General features: G+C 43.5%; 1 protein-coding gene across 1 annotated transcript in view; it reads right to left on the reverse strand.

The window, feature by feature from the left end:
- Positions 1 to 15,197: 15,197 nt before the first annotated feature.
- MCPH1 (microcephalin 1) overlaps positions 15,198 to 19,568 on the reverse strand; it is a 245,463-nt gene continuing 241,092 nt past the window's right edge. The window contains exon 14 of the mRNA XM_021667159.2: positions 15,198 to 17,883. Coding sequence (XP_021522834.2) covers positions 17,828 to 17,883 — 56 coding nt within the window. The 3' untranslated portion in view covers positions 15,198 to 17,827. The remainder of the gene's footprint in view (positions 17,884 to 19,568) is intronic.

Genomic DNA, 19,568 nt, shown 5'->3' on the forward strand with positions numbered 1-19,568 from the left:
TTGATATCAAGATGTAAAGCTCTTTGCCCAGAGGCTCTGGGGAGGATGCTGTGGAATATGACTCTACCTCCTGTGCCTTGTCCTTGAACCTTGTCAGCTCAGGTGTGCTGGACTTTGCCTCATACTATTTGGATGGGCAGGATCCACTTCAGTGGGGCCAGCTGAAGAGGATGGTTCTGTTTTCTTTTTCTTTTTAATCCTTTCTTCCTTCCTTCCTTCTTTCCTTCCTTTTTTCCTTCATCCCTCCCTCCCTCCGTCCTTCTCTCCCTCCTTCCTGTCTGCCTTCTGCCTTCCTTTTTTCTCTTCCTTCCTTTTTCTTCTTCCTTTTTGCTCTTTCTTCTTCCTTTCTTTCTTTCCTTTTTTATTTCCTTTTTCTTTATTCCTTTCTTCCTTTTTTTATTTCTTTCTCTTTCACTTTCTTTCTCTCTCTGTCAAGATAGTGTCTCACTATTTTGCCCAGGCTTGTCTTGAACTCCTGGCCTCAAAAGATCCACCCAACTTGGCATCCCAAAGTGCTGAGACTATAGATATGCACCATCATGCCTGCCTAGGGAATGGTTCTTTGTAACAGTGTGGCTGAGTCCAGATTGTCGACAGATAGGAATCAGAACTAGAGGCTTGAGACCACTGGGAGCAGGATGTGTGTCCTCAGAGCTGAGGTCCTAGAGCTACTTCCCTTCCCCTGGGTCCCAGGCGTACTCACTGCTGGTGGCCCTGGGAGTCACCATTTCCAGCTAAGAGAGCTTGACAGCAAAGGTCCTTTGTCTTCATTCATCATTTCCATGACAGAACTTTGGATGGGGAAAGAGGGACAGAGCCTTAGGGACCCAATACCCCTTGTTATTTTGGTTATATCTTCCCTGTAACGTTCACAGCTCCCGAGCCACTACAGTGACCCCTAGCTCCTAGGCCTTGTTAGCCCAGGATTGGGGATATGTACCTCCCACCTCTCCTCCTACAGATGGACTTATGTCTCTTAGTAGATTTGGTGATTTTTTTAGATGGGGAGAGTGGGGGAGAAAGGACTACATTGCACTTGAGACATATGAACTAAGGCCTGATCCCAACTGCAGCTTCAGAAACACCCAGGAAGCCCTTGAGCAGTGAGAGTTGTCTCCAAAAGGGGCCAGGTGCTTCCTAGAGTCCATCCCATGCTGTCCAGGCCGCACTCCCCACTTCTTCCTGTATACTCTGAGTATTCACACGTTGTCTAAATGAATGCCTGTTTGTGGTCACTAGTCTTTCATGTGTCAGGAGTAAAAGGCACCAGAACGATGACTTTTCTAAAAGTACACATGGGTAGGGGTAGGGGAGGTCCTATTGATTTTCTGGGACAGTGAGCCCAGGCACAGTATTTTGGGGAAAAACAAAATCTTACCAGGTGACTCTGATCTGAAACCAGGGTTGAAATCCAGTGAATTGGAGTCATGACAAGAAAACAAGTGATTCAGCCAGCCATCTTCCGTCCTTGGCCTCACCAGTCTCCATCTCCCAGCGAATCTTGTTTTACATGGGATCGATTTTCCAATGTGCTCTTCTGCCCTGGCGGCTGCTATGGCAGAGTCCTCCAAGGAATTCCAAGGTTCACTGCACCTGTTTCAAAGCGACTTACAGCACAATCGAAGCGATAATGAAACAATCCTCTCTTTTTTTTATGAGAAATTTGATTATACATGTTGCTTAAATGTTAATGATAAAACTCCTTTGTGTGCTCCGATAAGAAAGCTGCTATATTTTGTTTAAGCCAGCAAACCATCTAGTACATCTGCACTGTCATTGGTAGTGATGGCTGTACCCAAGCATGGAGCTGAGATTGAACTCGGCACACACAGGAGGATGACTTGCACAGCCCATGGAGTCTAATGGGCCTGAATACAGAATGCACCATAGAAAGAAGCAGGGTTGGTTGGAGGCTGGGTGTCTGCAGGCCTTGAAGAACTGACTGGGGAGCTGCATGTGGTCAGCACATGAGAATCGACAGAGAAAGATGAAATCCACTCAACAGAACACATAACTGGCTCACCATGTTTTCCATAGAAACAGAAGTGATTCCTTGTTAAGGAATCAACAAGTCTGAGCCTCAACTGGGAGATCAGTTGGAGCCAGCAAAGGTAGTTGTTTCATGGGGTTCTGCTGTGGTCAAGTTAGGAAGGGGTTCAGTGGAGCCTTGAGATAGTGGGGAAACTGAGGCCTGGATCACAAACAAAGCACCACACACAGCTTCAGACTTCCTAGTTGGGAGTGACAAATGGGTTTTGTGGTCTCTCAGTGTTCATTTGCATACTACATATTTAATGTTGAATATTTGTGTTAGTATTGCATGGCCATTAAACTTGTCTGAGTCATTAAACTTGGCATTAAGATGCTCTTTTTGGGATTCAGGATTGAACTGCCTCCTAGGGATCTCCATTTAAACATGCTGCAGGCACCTCAGATTTACCTAGTGCAAATTCTAATTCATGGTCTCATTTCTAAGCCTCTTCATCCTCTATCTTCCTTATTTTATGGAAGTAAAACTATCCATCTACCCACCTGGACTCCCTGCCATCTAAATCAGGCAATTGGTAAGTCCTTTGGATCCTACTCAAAAAGTTGCCCTGATCTCTCTCTTCTCTTCCATCTTTGCTGCTGCAGCCCTCGTCCAGATGCTCATAATCTCTAAACAGCCTCTTGCCATAGCCTAATAGGTCTTCTGGTCTCCAGTCTTGCCCCACCCAAGCCATCTGCCACACTCTTATCAGAATGACCTTCCCAAACACGAACTGAATCTCACCATTCTCTGGCATGAAAGCTATTGATAGCTTGCCAGTGCTCACTAGATTCAGACAAGATGCATTAGCATGAAATATCCAGGCTTTCACTAACTCATTCCAGCCTCATTTCTGGCATCACAACCATCCTGTCTGCATCTCACACCACACTGGTCTACACGGTTGGATAAATTACTACATCTGGGTAAGTGCCATCTAGATACTTAAATCTAGATGTCTTTATCAATGTCATCACCTTCTTCCAGAATGGCCCCTCCACCCTCTTTGCTCTGTCCAGAAATTTCTTGCATGTTTTCTAGACTACTCCAAGTGCCTTTTGCCCTAATGCTCTCTCCATTCTTCCCTCCTAATTCTTCAGCCAATTTAACTCTCACCCTGACTGTGCTTGATATACTTCTATGTGACAGACTCAATGACAGCTATCTGTTTATCCTGGTCTAAGAGCTGCTCACGTGCAAGGATTATGCCTACTTTTTAAAGCCTCCATGTCAAGTAGGTGCTTAGTCAATGTGTATTTAATCAAATTGGAAAACTTGAGGCAACATTGATTTTCTGATATAGAACTCACCGAAACTTCAGATAGCTACCTTGGTTTTACTTCCCACGTTTCTACTTGGAAGAGTTTACTCACAACTCAACGTATTCCTATCAGACACTTATCTAAAAAGCAACAGGCTGTGTTCCAAATTCAGCCCTATCTCACCGACTTTCTACAAACAGCATGGTACAGTAATTCTGAGGTTCTGGAATAAAGATTTCTGGTGAGTACATTGTATTTACTAGGACAAGAAAACAAAGAAAAATTTTCGAGAGATTTTCAAAAAGATGGATTGAACTCCAGGAGGATTTCTGGTTAACCATATTAACCAGGGAATTCAGAGAACTATGACATTCCTGTCTCTGAATATCATGGTTAGCTGAAGATTTATTAAATTTGAAAACAGTAAATAATGTGACATATTTCATAGAGTTTTAACTGTGAACCTATGTGAGATTCTAAACTCCATTTCCCTCACTAAATCCCCACAGCTTAGTTTTATTGTATTAACATAATTTGATTTAGATGGAATATTTAATTCTTGACGTCATTTTAAATTTTCTCAAGTCTATCCATGACTTTATTTATTTATTTTTTGCCTATACTTTGAGAATCTCATCCATTTCACGAAAAGCATGCAGCTATTATATTTAATTCATTTGTTATTTTTACCCCCAAGGGATAAGTTATCTTATTTGGCAAAGGTAGAATATATTATTAAATTCTAAATAATCTCAAAGTTAGCATTTGGGTTTGAGAACATTCATGTGGCAACAACTAAATGTACTGAACGGATGTAAATCTCCCATTTTCCCTCAGAAGCTGTTATGTGTTACCCCGGTTTCATTGATACCTGCTGGCAAGCATCTCAAGTGGGCACTCCAGAAAGGAAATTGTGTACCAGCCAAGATGTAGCAAGCACCTGGGGCTGGCACATTCGTGATTTGCGATTGTGCTTTTCTTGTGCCAACGCATGTTCTTCTCCTCCAAGTAATGACTCTGTTAGAGATTTCCCTGGGGTGGCAGAGAGTGGTATGTGGCTGCAACACTAACCCCCTGCCTTCATTTCACTGCTGACGAAGTAGGGGGCTACGGAAGGTAAAACACTGTGAACCAGAAGTCACTGATACACGAAGAGCCTTTCCATCCTTAAAAGGGGTCCTCTCACTCATTCTTTCTTTTGGAAATTTATTTGGAAAGAACATAGGCTTTGGAATCAGAGAGATGGAATTTGAATCTCCCCTCTGCTACTTAGAAGTGGGTGACCTTGGGCAAGTTACTTAACCCTTAATAGCAGGCATTTCTTCTTCTCTAACAGTGGTTCTGTGGATTGAATTAGGTAATTAAGGAAAGCTTCCCCACAGAAAGGGGCCTGTTAGTCCCTTTCATCTGTGCTACTAATCTCTTAAAATGCAGTTGACTTTTTAACCTCGGTGTGACTTATTTTACTCAGATCATTGATGAAGATGGACAAGGAATGCAAGTTCTGATTTAGGAACAAAGTCTGGACATCACAGGCTGGCCTGAGCAGGGTGCTGACCCCAGTGAGCCCTATGGTGCTGCACAAGGGAGATGGAAGGAGGAGTCTCAAAAAGGGACAGGGAGAGGGACTGGGAAACCACGCTGGCTTTGCAGTTTTGAGCAGGCGCCTCTTTGCAGGTAGCACCACTAGGTCAAGTCAATGCTGAAGCCAACACAGGTGGGAGGGCCACTGGCTCCACTCAATCTTTTTTTTAATTTTTCTTTTTCTATTGATACGTAAGATTTGTACCTGTTTACAGGGCACATGGGATATTTTGGTACATACATAGAGCATGTCACGATCAAGTTAGGGTAGGATATCCATCACCTCAAGTACTTACCATGTGTGATGAAACCATTTCAAAGTCTCTTCTAGCTATTTTGAAATATACGATACATTATTAACTATAGTCTCCCTACTGGGCCATTAAACATTAGAACTTACTCTTTCTACATAACTGTATGTTTGTACCCATTGACTTTTCTCTCTTCATCTGCCACCCCCAACCCCACCCCCAACACATATGTCCTTCCCAGCCTCTGGTATCTGTCATTCTACTCTCTATAGTTTCATGAGGTCCACTTTTTTAGCTCCCACATTTGAGTGAGATCATGAGATATTTATCTTTCTGTGCCCGCCTTTTTTTACTTAACATAATGACTTCCAGTTCCATTCATGTTACTGCAAATGACAAGATTCTACTTTTTTATGGCCCAATAGTATCTTATTGTGTATGTAGACCACATTTTCTTATTCATTCATCCCTTGGTGGACACTTAGTTTGGTTCCATATTTTTGCTATTGTGAAAAGTGCAGCAGTAAACATGGCAGTGCAGGGACCCTTTGATATACTGATTTCTTTTCCTTTACATAAATATCCAGTAGTGGGAATGCTGGATCATTTGGTAGTTCCATTTTTAGTTTTGGGGGACAGCTTTATACTGTTTTCCATAATGGCTGTACTAATTTACATTTTCACCAAGTGTACAGGATACGCTTTTCTCCTTATTTCTGCTAGCATCTCTACTTTTTTTTATAATAGCCATCTTAACTTGGATGAGATGATATTTCATTGTGGGTTTGATTTTGCATTTCCCTGATGACTAGTGATGTTGAGCATGTTTTCATGTACCTATTGGCTATTTGTATGTCTTCTTTTGGGAAATGTCTATTCAGATTCTTGGCCCAGATTTTTAATGGAATTATTTGTTTTTTTGTTGTTAAGTTATTTGAGTTCCTTGTATATTCTGGATGTTAGCCCCTTATCAGATGAAGTTTGGCCAATATTCAAATGATCAAAGAGAAGGTTGTCTGTTCACTTTGTTGTTTTCTTTGAAGTGCCTAAGCTTTTTAGTTTAATACAGTCCCATTTGTCTATTTTTGGTTTTGTTGCTTATGCTTTTGAGGTCTTAACCATAAACTCTTTGCCTAGGCAAACATCCTGGAGTGTTTCCCCTGTTTTCTTCCAGAAGTTTTCTAATTACACATCTTAGGTTTGAGCTTCATTTAAAACAATTTTATATCTAAAAAGACAAGAACTTTAGTATGCTTTCATATCCTTTGTACTTACCATCCTCTGCCAACCTGTTAATATTGACATTAACTTTTAATTCTTAGTTATAAGGATGTTATTTTTTCTTGTTAGTCTTAGCAATTTGTAGAGACAACAATCAACTCTACTAAGGTATAAAGTCACTTTTACTTCAAGAATTTCTTGCAGTATCTCTTCAATTTGCCTCACTTTTTAGTTAAGTACTTATTTTCAAAACTATTTTCAGTGTGAGCTTTTCTAGAAAATCTTCAAAGCACTTGTATGCCTGAGGAAATTGATCATCTCACCTTATTTGAATGATAGTTTGGCTGGATATAAAATTATACATTTTTAAGTTCTTTTCCATCAATATGTTGAAAATAAGATTCCAGTTATCTAGCATCCAGTATTGCTGTTGAAAAAGCTCATGTCAAGCTGATTCTCGTTCTTTTATATAGGCTGTCTTTCTTTCTGTGGGCTTTTAGGATTTCTCTGGTTTTTTATACTCTTACATTTCAGTTTAGTATGTGTAGGTGAGGTTTTCCTTATTCTTTTTTGTGGTGCTTTATGAGTTCTTTAAATCTGAGGTCAATCTTTTCATTCTGGGAAACTAATCTCAACTACTTCTTGAAATATTTCCCCCTCTTCATGTTTTCACTTGTTTGAACTATTGCCTATCTTAATGTTTGCATTTCTTTTTTATTCTCATATTGCCTTAAAATTTCACCTCTATTTATCTGTCCTGTTCTTTCTCCCTTTAAGACTTTTCTATATCTAATGTTTCAAGTTGTATCATTCCCTAAGTTATATAATTTCTGCTATTTTTCATTTGTTGTATATTTTACTTCAACTATGTTTCACACCTAAGTGTTCTGCTTTGTTTTCTTAATGTTTTCTTATTATCATTGGTAATACCTTCCTGTATGCCTTTTATTACATTTATTAGACTAAATTTATTGATTCATTTATGCTAATATTTTTGCTTCTGTTGAAATCTGATATACTCTGTTATTTTTCCCTTAAAATTGTTGTCTTCTTCCAATGTTTTGTTATTTGGACATGTTTATTAATATTTTTCCTGGCATTACCAGCCACACTTGTCCAGCAAGGAGCAGTCAGTAACTCTCAGTAGGGAGGGATGGTGAAGAGTAGACTAACTGAGCCCTTTCTTCCACTGGGATTTTTTTTTTTTTTTTTTTTTTTTTTTTTGCCTCCAACATACTTCTATCATGTTCTGCTTCCCCCAAGGTACTGAATATGTCATCTGGTTTCCATTCATTCTCTCTTCACAGAAATGCAAATTTATATTAATGTGGAGAGAATATTAGCTTGGTTTTTCCATCCAGCAATTCAGTTTCAAGCTTTAGACCATCTCCCAAGTTCATGGCTTGACCTCACACTCTCTCCACAGGAATCATTTCTCCTACTCCTGACTGTTCCAGTCTTCTTGATCCAAATCTTATGTTTCTTCCAATGAAGAGAGAAAGAGAAAAACTTAAGTCTTTTCTTGTGTCTTCAACCTCTCCCCTCCCCTTTTTATTATTTGTATGGTGCCTCTTTGAGTTGCAGGTACAAGGGATGTCCCTGTGTCTCTAACAAACGCTGATAAAAAGCTGAGGATGCAGGACCTCAGATCCCAGTCCACCTCTGCCATTCTAGAACTAACAGACTCCCTGCTACTTTTCTGGGTCTCACTGGAACAAGGGACTCATTTTCCCTTTGTCTTCCCCACTTGTCTGGGTGCACTTGAAAGACCTGAACTCTTTTCTGAGGCAGAGGCTCAGTTGTTGGGGGAGCTGAAAAGGGTTGAGCATCTTGGAGCCAAGGTGGCGGACGGATTCCCCATGTACCATAGTAGCCCCAATAATGGGGGTTCGGGGGCACTGGGCTACCATACTCCACACTTCTCTTCCCAGGCACATCACCCATACCTCTCAGAGACCTTCTGTTATCCCCTGAAGACCCCAGCTGTGGGAGAGGTTGTCTTCACAGAGGTTGTCCTGGCAACCTTTGCCCCCATGGAGGGTGTCACGCCTTTGCTGGCAATACCTCCCCTGCAAAAGCATAGCTGCACTGCTTCTTGGAGCCCTTGGCCACGTGAGCCTCATTGTACCTCTGCAGGGGTATGGACAAAACAGAAACAGGCCCTGGGCTACCCACATTCCAGGCTGGAAAACACCACGAGGGCATCCTGGCAGTCACACAGCCGACCTAGGATCCTGAGGCCTGTGTGTCTCCCTACCTATTGTCCCTCAGGCATCGGGTACACCCATACCCTGGAACACTTTCCTAATACACCACCTTTTCTACTACAGAAGCCCTGATTCCTCCCACATCCAATCCCTCTGCTCTCTTTTCTTCCCAGGACCACTGCAGCCTGGCTCCATTTCTTAATCCCCTTCAAGTCTTAATCCTCTCAAGCTTTGCCATCCCAGTGGTCCCCCAAATGGGAGCAGCCCTGACACTGGAAGTATTTGAGCTAAAACCGAATATTGTATCAGAAGTTTGAACCATGGATGGGGAGGCAGGAGTGAGTGAGTTGGGTGCAATGTTCGATCCCTCCCAATCTTTAGATGCTTGGAGGATCTGCAGTTCATCCTGTGGGAATTGCCTTTCCTCCCTCCACCCGCCCCCCTACACCCTGCCAGGCTCACTATGGCCCCTATGACTGCCCCCAAGAATGGGGGACCCTGGCCCACTATGGCCCCTGTGTCTATCTATCTGAAGGCCAGTGAGGTTCCCCTATTCTCTGACTGCTTCCTTTTCCTGCTTTCTTTAAAGGGTGGGGGTGGAGCTACAGAGAGAAGGTCCCTTTCTTGTGGGGAGGCCACAGTGCTTCCTCCCAATTTGACACAGTGTCCACCCACTGGGACCAGCTCCTTCCATTTCCACACCCTCCCTTGGGCCAGTAGTCAGTTTAGGAGGAAGTTTAAATGGCCTGGCAAAGAAATGGAGGAGGCCTAAGTTAGTTATCCTCCTGCATCCTGTGGGCTACGTCTTCATGGAAACATGGCTAAAGAAAATGGATAATCTACAGCATTCTTTTTTATCATTTGTTTCAAGTATACAGCACCTCAATTATGCTATGGATAATAGTTATATAACGGTCAGGCCAGGAAGTCAGTACCCGCTGAGACAGTGTTTCCATACAATCCCAAATGCTTGGTTCATTGACTTACATAACACCCTGTAATTTGGGGGTTGTTGGTGTTTTGTAACTGTTGAGATGCAGAAATGAGTGATTTATTTCAAATTCTTTTAATTCTAGGCAGCAGCCTGTCAACTATTGTGGCATCCAGCTGGTCAGAAAGACTCAAAGATTTGACATTTTGTGGCTGCTCTCTAGAACCAAAGAAATGAGAACCTCTTGGTGAAACCCACTAGACCAGGAGTTAAAACAAATTATCTGCCAAAATTACGATGTAAAACTGAAGAAAACAACAGACAACCCAATTGAAATTTTGGAAAACTACAGAGAAACTAAACTGTGACTGGGGAGAAATGGTTAGGGAAATTTTCTTATTGAAATAGCAGATCGAGAGGCCTCGTGCTATTAACCAAAATCTCTGTTAAATTCCAATCATAGGCCAGGCGCAGTAGCTCATGCCTGTAATCCCAACACTCTGAGAGGCGGAGGCAGGCGGATAGCCTGAGCTCAGGAGTTCGAGACCAGCCTGGGCAACATGATGAATCCCCGTCTCTACTAAAAATACAAAAAATTAGCCGGGTATGGTGGTGTGTGCCTGTGGTTCCAGCTACTTGGAAGGCTGAGGCAGGAGAATCACTTGAACCTGGGAGGCAGAGGTTGCAGTGAGTTGAGACTGCACATTGCATGCCAGCCTGAGGAACAGAGCAAGATTCCGTCTCAAAAAAAATCCAATCATAAAATATCTTTTCTCAATGTTAAAAGATCTAAGCAGTCTCCACTAACACATCCCCATCCTGGACACGGGTGCACTGCCCTGGCTGGCTGTTGGGTGCTCCCACAAGCATTGTTCAGGAAGTGAGGGGGGGCCGTTGAGGACTGCCAGGCAGGAGATGGGGTGGTGGAGAGAAGGACGTAACAGTCTAAATAAAGTCCATTTTCACTGCTGAAGCTTCAGCCAGATGGAATGTAATAGATGGGTGGGGAAACTCAGCAAGGCCTCCGCATTCAGATCTTTCTCAGCCTCTCTGTGTATTCCCTCCTCCTGGGCATAGGGTTGGACCCTCTACAATGAGGGTCTTAATTTCTTTACTGCCAGCTGTTACACGGAAAAGCAGGGGGAGGCTAGAGTCATATTTTTAGGCTTTATGGCTGGCCTTGAAGCAAAGGGCTTCTGGTTTTTATGACTCACCTTGGAGAAGAGGAATTCTAGTTTCTACGGCTTCCATCAGGGGAGCATGAGGGGTGAGATGCAGGAGGGCAGGGGAAGGCCAGGGGGACCCTCGGCTTCCGAGGCTGCACTTTCGGCTTTCTGAGGCCCACGATGGCCACATCTTTGTCTGCTCTTGCTGTCTGTTGGGATGTTATTCTGCTTCTGAGGATCTTTTTCTTACAATAGTTTTGTATGGGATTTGACCTGGATAATTTCTGTTGCTTATCTTGATGTGAAATTAATTTGCCTGAGCCTTTAGGCTGTGTCTGGGTTTAGGAGGGCTCTTCTGCCTTGGCAGGGCTCCCCCTCCTGATGTTTTTGGTAATGTCCAAAAGTAGCACGGCTTCCTGTCTTGAGTTTTCCTGTGTCTTTTTCTCAAACCCTCTTCCATCCAGACCAGGAGACAGAAAACCAATTCTGGCCCACCACCAGTTTTGTGTAGCCTGTGCGCTAAAAACATTTTTTACATTTTTAAATGGTTGAAACAAAGAAACAAAAGAATACTATTTTGTCACACATGAAAATTACATACAATTCAAACTTCAGTGTTCATAAATATTTATTAGCACACAGCCATGCCCATTCATTTACGTGTTATCTGTGACTGCTTTTACCCTGTAACCACAGGGCTGAGTAGAAGCAGCAAGACTGGCCTTCAAAGCCTAAGATATTTACTATCGGGTCCTTAATAGAGAGATGTGCCGACCTGGTGTTGACCTTCTTTTTCTCTTGTCTCTGTCATGCCTGTCTTGACTGATTTTGATTCTACTCCCAGGAATTTCTCCTCGGGGTAGGGCCCCGGCCTGGACTGGCACTCAGATGGGTGAGTTTGGAGAGTTTTCGGGAGACAGCTCCAGACACTTGGGCCCTTGCTGCTGTGGCCCCTTTGCTCTCACATGTGATTGCATTGGGCAAAACCCAGGCACTTTCCTCTAATTGGTCTTGCTGGGCTTCCTGGTAATACAGAGTGAAAGATGGAGAATAACCCTCAGCTGTGTGGGATTCTACTGTTTCCAGGCCGGGCTGCTGCCGCCAGGAGCTTCCTTCTTCCACCCCTGCAGACGCTGGAACCACGTGGGGCTTGTGGCTGGCAGTGGTTTGCCCCTACCTGCTTACCGTTTGGAGCTCGTAAGGCTCTCTTGGCTTGGGTTTGCTACCCAGGCCATCTATTCTTATGTGGGGATCTAAAAGTGTTTTTAAACAATATGCAATTCTAAGTTTAAAAAACTTTCTGTAAGTTCTGTCTGCCTCCTTGTCAATTCGATCTTACTATTCTTGTTCCTTTTTCATGGTTTTATGTTCTTTTATTTCTTTTAACATGTATCATCTATATCTGATGACGCCAACGTCCGAAGTCTTAGTCTGTCTTGTCCTGTTGTTCATTTTTCCTAATGACGGTCTTGACGATTTATTTGGAAGTTTGTGCATACGTGTGTGTGTGTGAGCATGCACACACATTCAAATTGACGGTCACAATATTGGTGAGAATCACCAGAAGCTCAGCTTGAGGGACGTTCTTCCTGGAAGATGTGTGTCTGCTTCTTCCAGTTGTCTAAGGATGTTGCTGACAAAGGATGTTGTTTTATGTTTGCCTTTGTGCAGACGTTATCCTTCCCTCTTCTTAACTTTCCTCCTGGGAGTCTAACCCTTCCAGTGTGTCAGCTTTATCAGGTTGGTCTCTGTTCCAACTCCCGTCTTCACCCACCAACATCACACACACACATGAATGCACAGACACACATGCACACACAGACATACACACATATAGATGCACGCACACCCTGTGCGTACACAATGCTCGGTCACCGTAATGTTCCCCAGCTTCCACGTCAACCCGCTTCTCCACCTTATCTTGTTGTTGAACAGTTCTCCACCTTTTTTTTTTTAGAATTTATCCGTGATTCCCAAGGCAATTCTCTATCAGTCACTCTGCATTTTCAGGTGTCCATTATAATGCTCATTATATTCCTGGAAACCTAAGCCACTGATTTAGTTTCTTGGATAACACAAGTGGCTCAGTTTAGAAGTCTGACAATTACATGCTAGAATGTTTAACATGCCAAAAATGTGGTTATAAAATGGCGGGCTTTGCCTTTAATTGGCCCTCCCACACTTCTCTGTTGGACGCCTTTAGCGACAAGAACTTGGCCTCTTTATGTCCACAGAGGGCACTCTCTGGCCTGGCTGAAGCTCTCCGCGCTTTTTTCCTTTAGCTGAAGGAGCTGGTTCCTGTGAGGATGTGGATCCTCCCGAGACTGCTGACACTTTATGCCTGAGCCTGAGACTCATCCAGCTCAACCCTGTCCCCCTGCTCCTCCTGCATAGCCACTCAGGCAACAAGTCCTGTGAATTTCATCTCCAAAGCACCTCTCTAATCCACCTCCTCCTTTCCATCTCTGTGAGCACTGCATTCAGCACCTCAACATCTCTTGTCTGGAAAATTTCGAGAGCCTCTCTTAACTAGCCAATGCTTATATCTGACGTGCGTCCCCTCACCGTGCCCTCCTGCTGGAAGTTCCAGCAATTCTGAAGCCCCCGGACCTCCCCTCACCTCCAGGACTGTACACGGGCCTCTCCCTTGGTCTCTTTTCCTCTCTGAAGTCCTAGACTTCCTTTGAAACCTATGTTGAAGAGCCAGACATGGTGGCATGCACCTGTAGTTCCAGCCACTCAGGAGGCTGAGGCAGGAGGATCGCTTGAGTCCAGGAGCTCAGGGCTGCAGTGAACTACAATCATGCCTCTGAATAGCCGCCACTGCACTCCAGACAGGGCAACATAGTGAGACCCCAGCTAAAAAAACAAAACCCACCTAACTTAGATGTCAGTTTCTTCTGGAAGCACTTCCCAAGCTCTTTTCCTTTCTGTTTAAAACCAATCACCCTTTCTCAAAGTTGTCTCTCTCCCCTGGTCTGTAGTGAACTTATCACACTGTGTCGTCATTTGTTTTCCAAATTCATCCCCCTTCAAGGCTGTCAGCTCCCCGAGTTAGGTGCTCTTAGTTATTTCTGGCTCTTGGAGCCTGTACGGTCATTGATATAGAAGAGGTGCCCAATAGACTTCTTATGAATTTTGGCTATTTCTGTTTGGTGTGACTCAAACTCCAACATTTGCTGGAAGGTGACTGCCGGCAGGGAGAGGGCAGCGCAAGCCCTGTGGATCCAGGGGGCGCAGACCAGGTGGAGATGAGGCCTTCAGTAGATGAAGGTGCAAAGTTATTGCTCTGAACAGTAATGTGGAAAAGATCCTCATCTCTTAAAAATAGAATGCTTTTGTCTCAGGTGACAGACTAAGTTCAGTGGGTCCATCAACATTAGGGACCATGGGGGTCATTTTACCAAATCTCTTTGCTCCTTTATTGAAGAAGTTAAACCCCTAAACTCCTCAAGCTCAGATATGTTACGTGCTAAAGCCTAATATAGGCTCAAAGGATCTTATAAAGTAGCCCCTGAACCTAATAAATCTTTAAAAAGGGGTAGTGTGAGAATTGCTCAAGAAAAGCAAAATGCCAAGGAGTTAAAAATAGCAGAATTCCTCCGTAAGTCTCTAACCGCTACGACACCACCTCCTCTGGGCTCTGTGGCCACAAGATGAGGTGACAGTCTTTCACCACCCCTAGAAAAGGAGGCCAGTCTCGAGCCCGCTACCTCCGACCGTGCCCTCAGCCCTGTCTGCACACAGCATCCCCAGTTCTGTTTTTGGAACAAACCTTGTGGCATCGTGTGAGTCACAGCCCCGCAGCCCCTACCACCACAGCATCACACACTCAGGACAAACAGTCCTTTTCTTTCCTGTGACCAGTTCCCAATAAGTTCATGGTCGGATTTCTCGCTGGTGGCTAAGTACATTATCTGGCTGATAGCTGGGTCCTGGTGCCAGCTCTGAGGTCTGGCAGCGTCTTCCTCCCCCGCTCTCCCAGGGCCCCTGGGGCAGCCGTGGGCCGACAGGGCTGCGCTGCTGCCTCGCGTTCTCACCTCGCTGTTGACAGACGACGGCCCAGAGACCCCCAGGATGGCGTTCCTCGCCTGGAGCCCTCACTCCTCAGCACTGGCTGCGGTTTCATTGGCTGGCTCACGGGAGAGAATACTGAATTAGCTTTTTCAGTAAATTGTTTCTCTGGAATATTAAAGATGGAACAACCATGTGTTCTCATAGATAAGCTGTGAACCCAAACATTTAAAAAATTGAAACCAGATTAATGAAATTGACAGCCCCCGCCAGTATCTCCGAGCTCTAGGTGGAGCTTAGTCCCTGGAAGGTCCTGAGGCTTTGGGAAAATATTAACGCCTAGACTGGGAACTCATACCAAACAAAATGATAGTTTAGCCTGAAGAATATTTATATGCTCTTGTGTAGCATCGGGTCAATAATTCTAATTATTGTCTCCGTTAAAAGGCTAAAAATTAGAGGGATAAAAGTAGATATTGTCTTCCTGGCACAAAACTTTATAGCTTTAAATAAAGTAGCAGACAAGTTAGAATTAAGAACACGGAACATAGCAGTTTAATTAAAACTACAGACAATGTTAAAATAGGCAAATTCCAGCCTGACATTATGGTCAATTAAGTATTTGTCAAACCGACACAATAATTATAAGTAAAAATATCCTCCATTCTTTCCCCATTGTTTGAATTGTTTGGAGCCAGGCCTGTTGGCTATGCATTCCTTAATGTGAGCTGGGGGTTCCTACCAGTCAGTGTTGGATCTGCATCTATCTTTGCATCGGCATAACTCACTGAATACTGCAAACCGCGATGCCTTTGCTTGTTACCCCTTTCAGAAGGGCATCAACCCCCTGGCCGTCATTCTGTGCTCTCAGGCACCAGATAGGGATTATTGTGAATATTGCTATTGAGAAGACAAATGCCTCCTCCGAGTTCTCAGGCTGGGTGCCACTGAGAACCCATGATCAGTGCATCCATCTTGGATTTAGTGTGAGGCTATCGGGGGCCAGTGTTGGCAGCAAAGTAAGGTTTCCTCAAAGATGTTCTAATCTGAAAATCTGTGAATATGTTTCCTTTCACGGCCAAGGGGGATTCAGGTGGTAGGCGGAAAAGGTACTAATCAGCTGACTTTAAAACAAAGAAGTCCTCCTGGATTATTCTGGGGAGCCTAAGGTAATCAATGTAATCACAAAGTTTCCTAACTGGGGAAGGGGGGCGGAAGTAGAAACCCCTTCATTATTTCCAGCGTCTATAGTTCTCTATAGAATGCCAGTTTCTATAGAATGCAATGCTACCTCCTTTCTCAAAGGTTGATTCTAGAAGTTGATCTGTTATATTTGTTGAGGGACTTGAAATTTGACGTAGGAACAATAGCTGAGATGAGCAACAGATAAATAACCTGGAGCGGGAACAGATCACGACGAGGGCTCAGTGGCACCTCTGACCTCGCTGGGACTCAGCATCTCGTTGATGATTCTGCTTGTAGACATCCTTCGCCTCCTTGGTTACACGTGTTCCTAGGTATTTCATTCTGTGGTTATTGGAAATGGGACTGCGTTCTTGATTTGGCACTCAGCTTCAATGTTATTGTGTTTGGAAATGCTGATTTTCGTGCATGGATTTTCTATCCTGAAACTTTACTAAAGTCGTTTATTGGTTCCAGGAACCTTCTGGCAGAGTCTTTAGGGTTTTCTAGGTATAGAATCATATTGGCGGTGAAGAGAGACAGTTTGACTTCTTTTCCTATTTAGATGCCTTTTATGGCTTATTCTTGCCTGATCACTCTGGCTAGGACTTCCTAGCATTTCATTTGTTTAGAAGGTGACAGACACATCGGTGTGTCTTATTTCTTTATTTGAGATGGAGAGTTGCTCTGTCACTTAGGCTGGAGTGCAGTGGAGCAATCTTGATTCATTACAACCTCGGCTCACTGCAACCTCTGCCTAAGGGGTTCAAGCAATTCTCCTGCCTCAGCCTCCTGAGGAGCTGGGACCACAGGTGCCTGCCACCACACCCAGCTAATTTTTGTAATTTTATTAAAGATGGGGTTTCGCCATGTTGGCCAGGCTGGTCTCGAACTCCTGACCTCAAGTGATTTGTCCACCTCAGCCTCCCAAAGTGCTAGGATTACAGGTGTGAGCCACCATGCCTGGCTCAGGAACTGAAGATTAAAGCAACAGTGAGGTACGACTACACCCCTATTAGCGTGGCCAAAACCCAGCCACAAATTGGTGTTTCTATGAATCAGCCCCAGCTGCCAATTTCCTCTGGAGGACGGCAAGCGAAAAGTGGCCAGTGGACATTGTGACCCCTTGCTGGTGATGTTCTGCTTACCATACAGCAGGCTTGCAGAAGCAAGACACTCAGATGCTACCAGTTATCCTATATAACACCCCCCATACCTGTCTTCTTTCATGGCTTTGTGAGAGGAATCTCAGCTAGATAAAAGTCACCTTAATAACTAATCAATTTCCTTCCTATCTAGTAGATAATGTATTAATGAAGATCTTCGAGTCTAAGCCAAGAAACCTTCAGAGTTCTCTAGTTGTTCTCAGTAATAAAATAATGTCAAGGAATTTCCATTCTTTATTTGCCAGTACACTGTTCTAATGACAAAGGTTCTGAGACCTTTCAATTCTGACCATTACTAAAATATAAAGACTGGTATTCTATAGAAAAGGCCCAGTGGACCAGCTGAGGTCAGGCATTTGAGACAAGCCCGGCCAACACAGCAAAACCCCTCCTCTACTAAAAATACAAAAATCAGTGGGGTGTGATGGTGCATGCCTATAATCCCAGCTGCTTGGAAGGCTGAGACAGAAGAATTGCTTGAATCTGGGAGGTAGAGGTTGCAGTGAACTGAGATTGTGCCATTGCACTCCAGCCTGGGCAACAGAGCAAGACTCTGATTCAAAAAAAAAGAGAAAGAAAAAGAAAAACAAAAGGCCCGAAAAGGAAGACCAGCCAGCTAAAGCTTCTCTGAACAAATTCAGTCATCAGAAAGTCACCTGAGAGTTCTTACGATAAGAACCACCACACATGGCAAACATGATATCCAAAGTCATCTTGTATACGTCAGTTCCTTCCCTTCACAGTTTTGTTTCTCATTTGAATGCTCAAAGACAGTGTTGTGAGCTGTGTGCAGTCACCACCCACGCCAGTGAGGTCACTGTGGCAGCAGGTAGTTTTCAGAGGCACAGACCTTGTGCTGGGTGATGGAATCTAGAGAGAGAGGGAAAAGTAATTTAGCATTCAGAATAGCCGACCATACAGGAAAGCGAAAACCTGTTTGTATAGACATGAAACTGTATTTAAAAACAAATGGTCAAGAGCTGTGTTGTCCATCTGTGCCCCGTCCGTACAGCATACATGGCTTTTTAAATTAACATGAAATAAAATTCAGTACAATGAAACATTCAGTTCTGAGTCACACTGGAGCTCAAGTGCTTGGTAGCCACATGTCCCATTAGAGGCAGGACACAGGTGACGCACCCACTGTGGCAGAACATTCAGTAGGCAGGGTGGGAAGCTTGCCAGTCTGTGATATAGTAGCCGAGAATCCTAATCTTAGCTTGCCACTTCCATTACTCTCAGCATAAGGCAGAGGATACATGGTGAGAGTTAGGCCGTGCTATCCTATCTACCCAGCATAGGTACTTTTTATGGAGACCAAGTGAATAAGCAGTTTCAAACTGATGGGACTTTAGAGCTCACCTATTGGATGATAAGGTAGATCAAATTAATCAATTACAATTAAAGAATCACAATTATTGTGTGATTATATAATTATAATTACAGAGTTATATTTGAAGGAACTTAAGCAGTCACAACAAGGAATCACGGAAGGTGGAAAGCTACCCTGGTGGTGTGGTACAAAAAAGAAAAAAATGGGTTTATTCTTTAAGTATTTTTAAAATGGAAGAAAAAAATAACTTATCTTAGTTACAACTTTAAACTGTTGTCTTCTCAATACAAACATGCTTCTACGCAGGAAGTCTGGGCCAGTGAGGGACTCTCAGATGAATTTCAAAAGAGAGGAACACTAATATTTCTGATATTTGTATATATAAGATAGCTTGTATATATACAAAATGATGGAGTTAACAACATTGTATATAATTACAACAATTTATTATTAGTACCAGGCATACTACTTAATTCTCTCCACAACAGTGAAGCAGGTATTATTATGATTTGTGTTTTTTCCTTTTTTGAGATAGGGTCTTGCTCTGTCATCCAGGTTGGAGTGCATTGCTGCAAACGTGGCTCACTGCAGCCTCAGTCTCCCGGACTCAGGCGATCCTCCAGCCTCAGCTTCCCAGGTAGCTGGGACTACGGGTGTGTACCACCACACTTAGTTAATTTTTGGATCTTTTGTAGAGCCAGGGTCTCACTTTGTTGTCAGGCTGGTCTTGAACTCCTGGGTTCAAGCAGTCCTCCTGCCTCAGTCTTCCAAAGTGCTGGGATCACAGGCATAAGCCACCACACCTGGCTTGACTTTTCTTATGCAGACTTTTGCCATGAATACGTTTCAATTTCTTATGTATTCAAATTATATCAATACTTTATCTTACTATATCTGGCTTTTGAGTTGTAGGTAGGTGGAGAGCTTTTCCTGACACTCAGATTACAAAGTCATTCAGCTTCATTTTGTATGTTCTTCCAGGTTTTAAAAATGCTATGAATTCAATTTTTACACTTAGTTTTCTGACTAGATATCAGTTTTGAAAAATCAGAAAAAAAATGCAGAAAAAGGCTGGGCATGGTGGCTCACGCCTATAATCCTAGCACTTTGGAAGGCTGAGGCGGGTGGATCATGAGGTCAGGAGCTCGAGACCAGCCTGGCCAATATGGTGAAACCCCATCGCTACTAAAAATACAAAAATTAGCCAGGCGTGGTGGTGTGC

Source organism: Aotus nancymaae, unplaced genomic scaffold, assembly GCF_030222135.1.
Source record: "Aotus nancymaae isolate 86718 unplaced genomic scaffold, 86718_ANA_hifiasm-v0.15.2.pri h1tg000090l, whole genome shotgun sequence".
In the NCBI taxonomy this organism is placed as follows: domain Eukaryota; kingdom Metazoa; phylum Chordata; class Mammalia; order Primates; family Aotidae; genus Aotus; species Aotus nancymaae.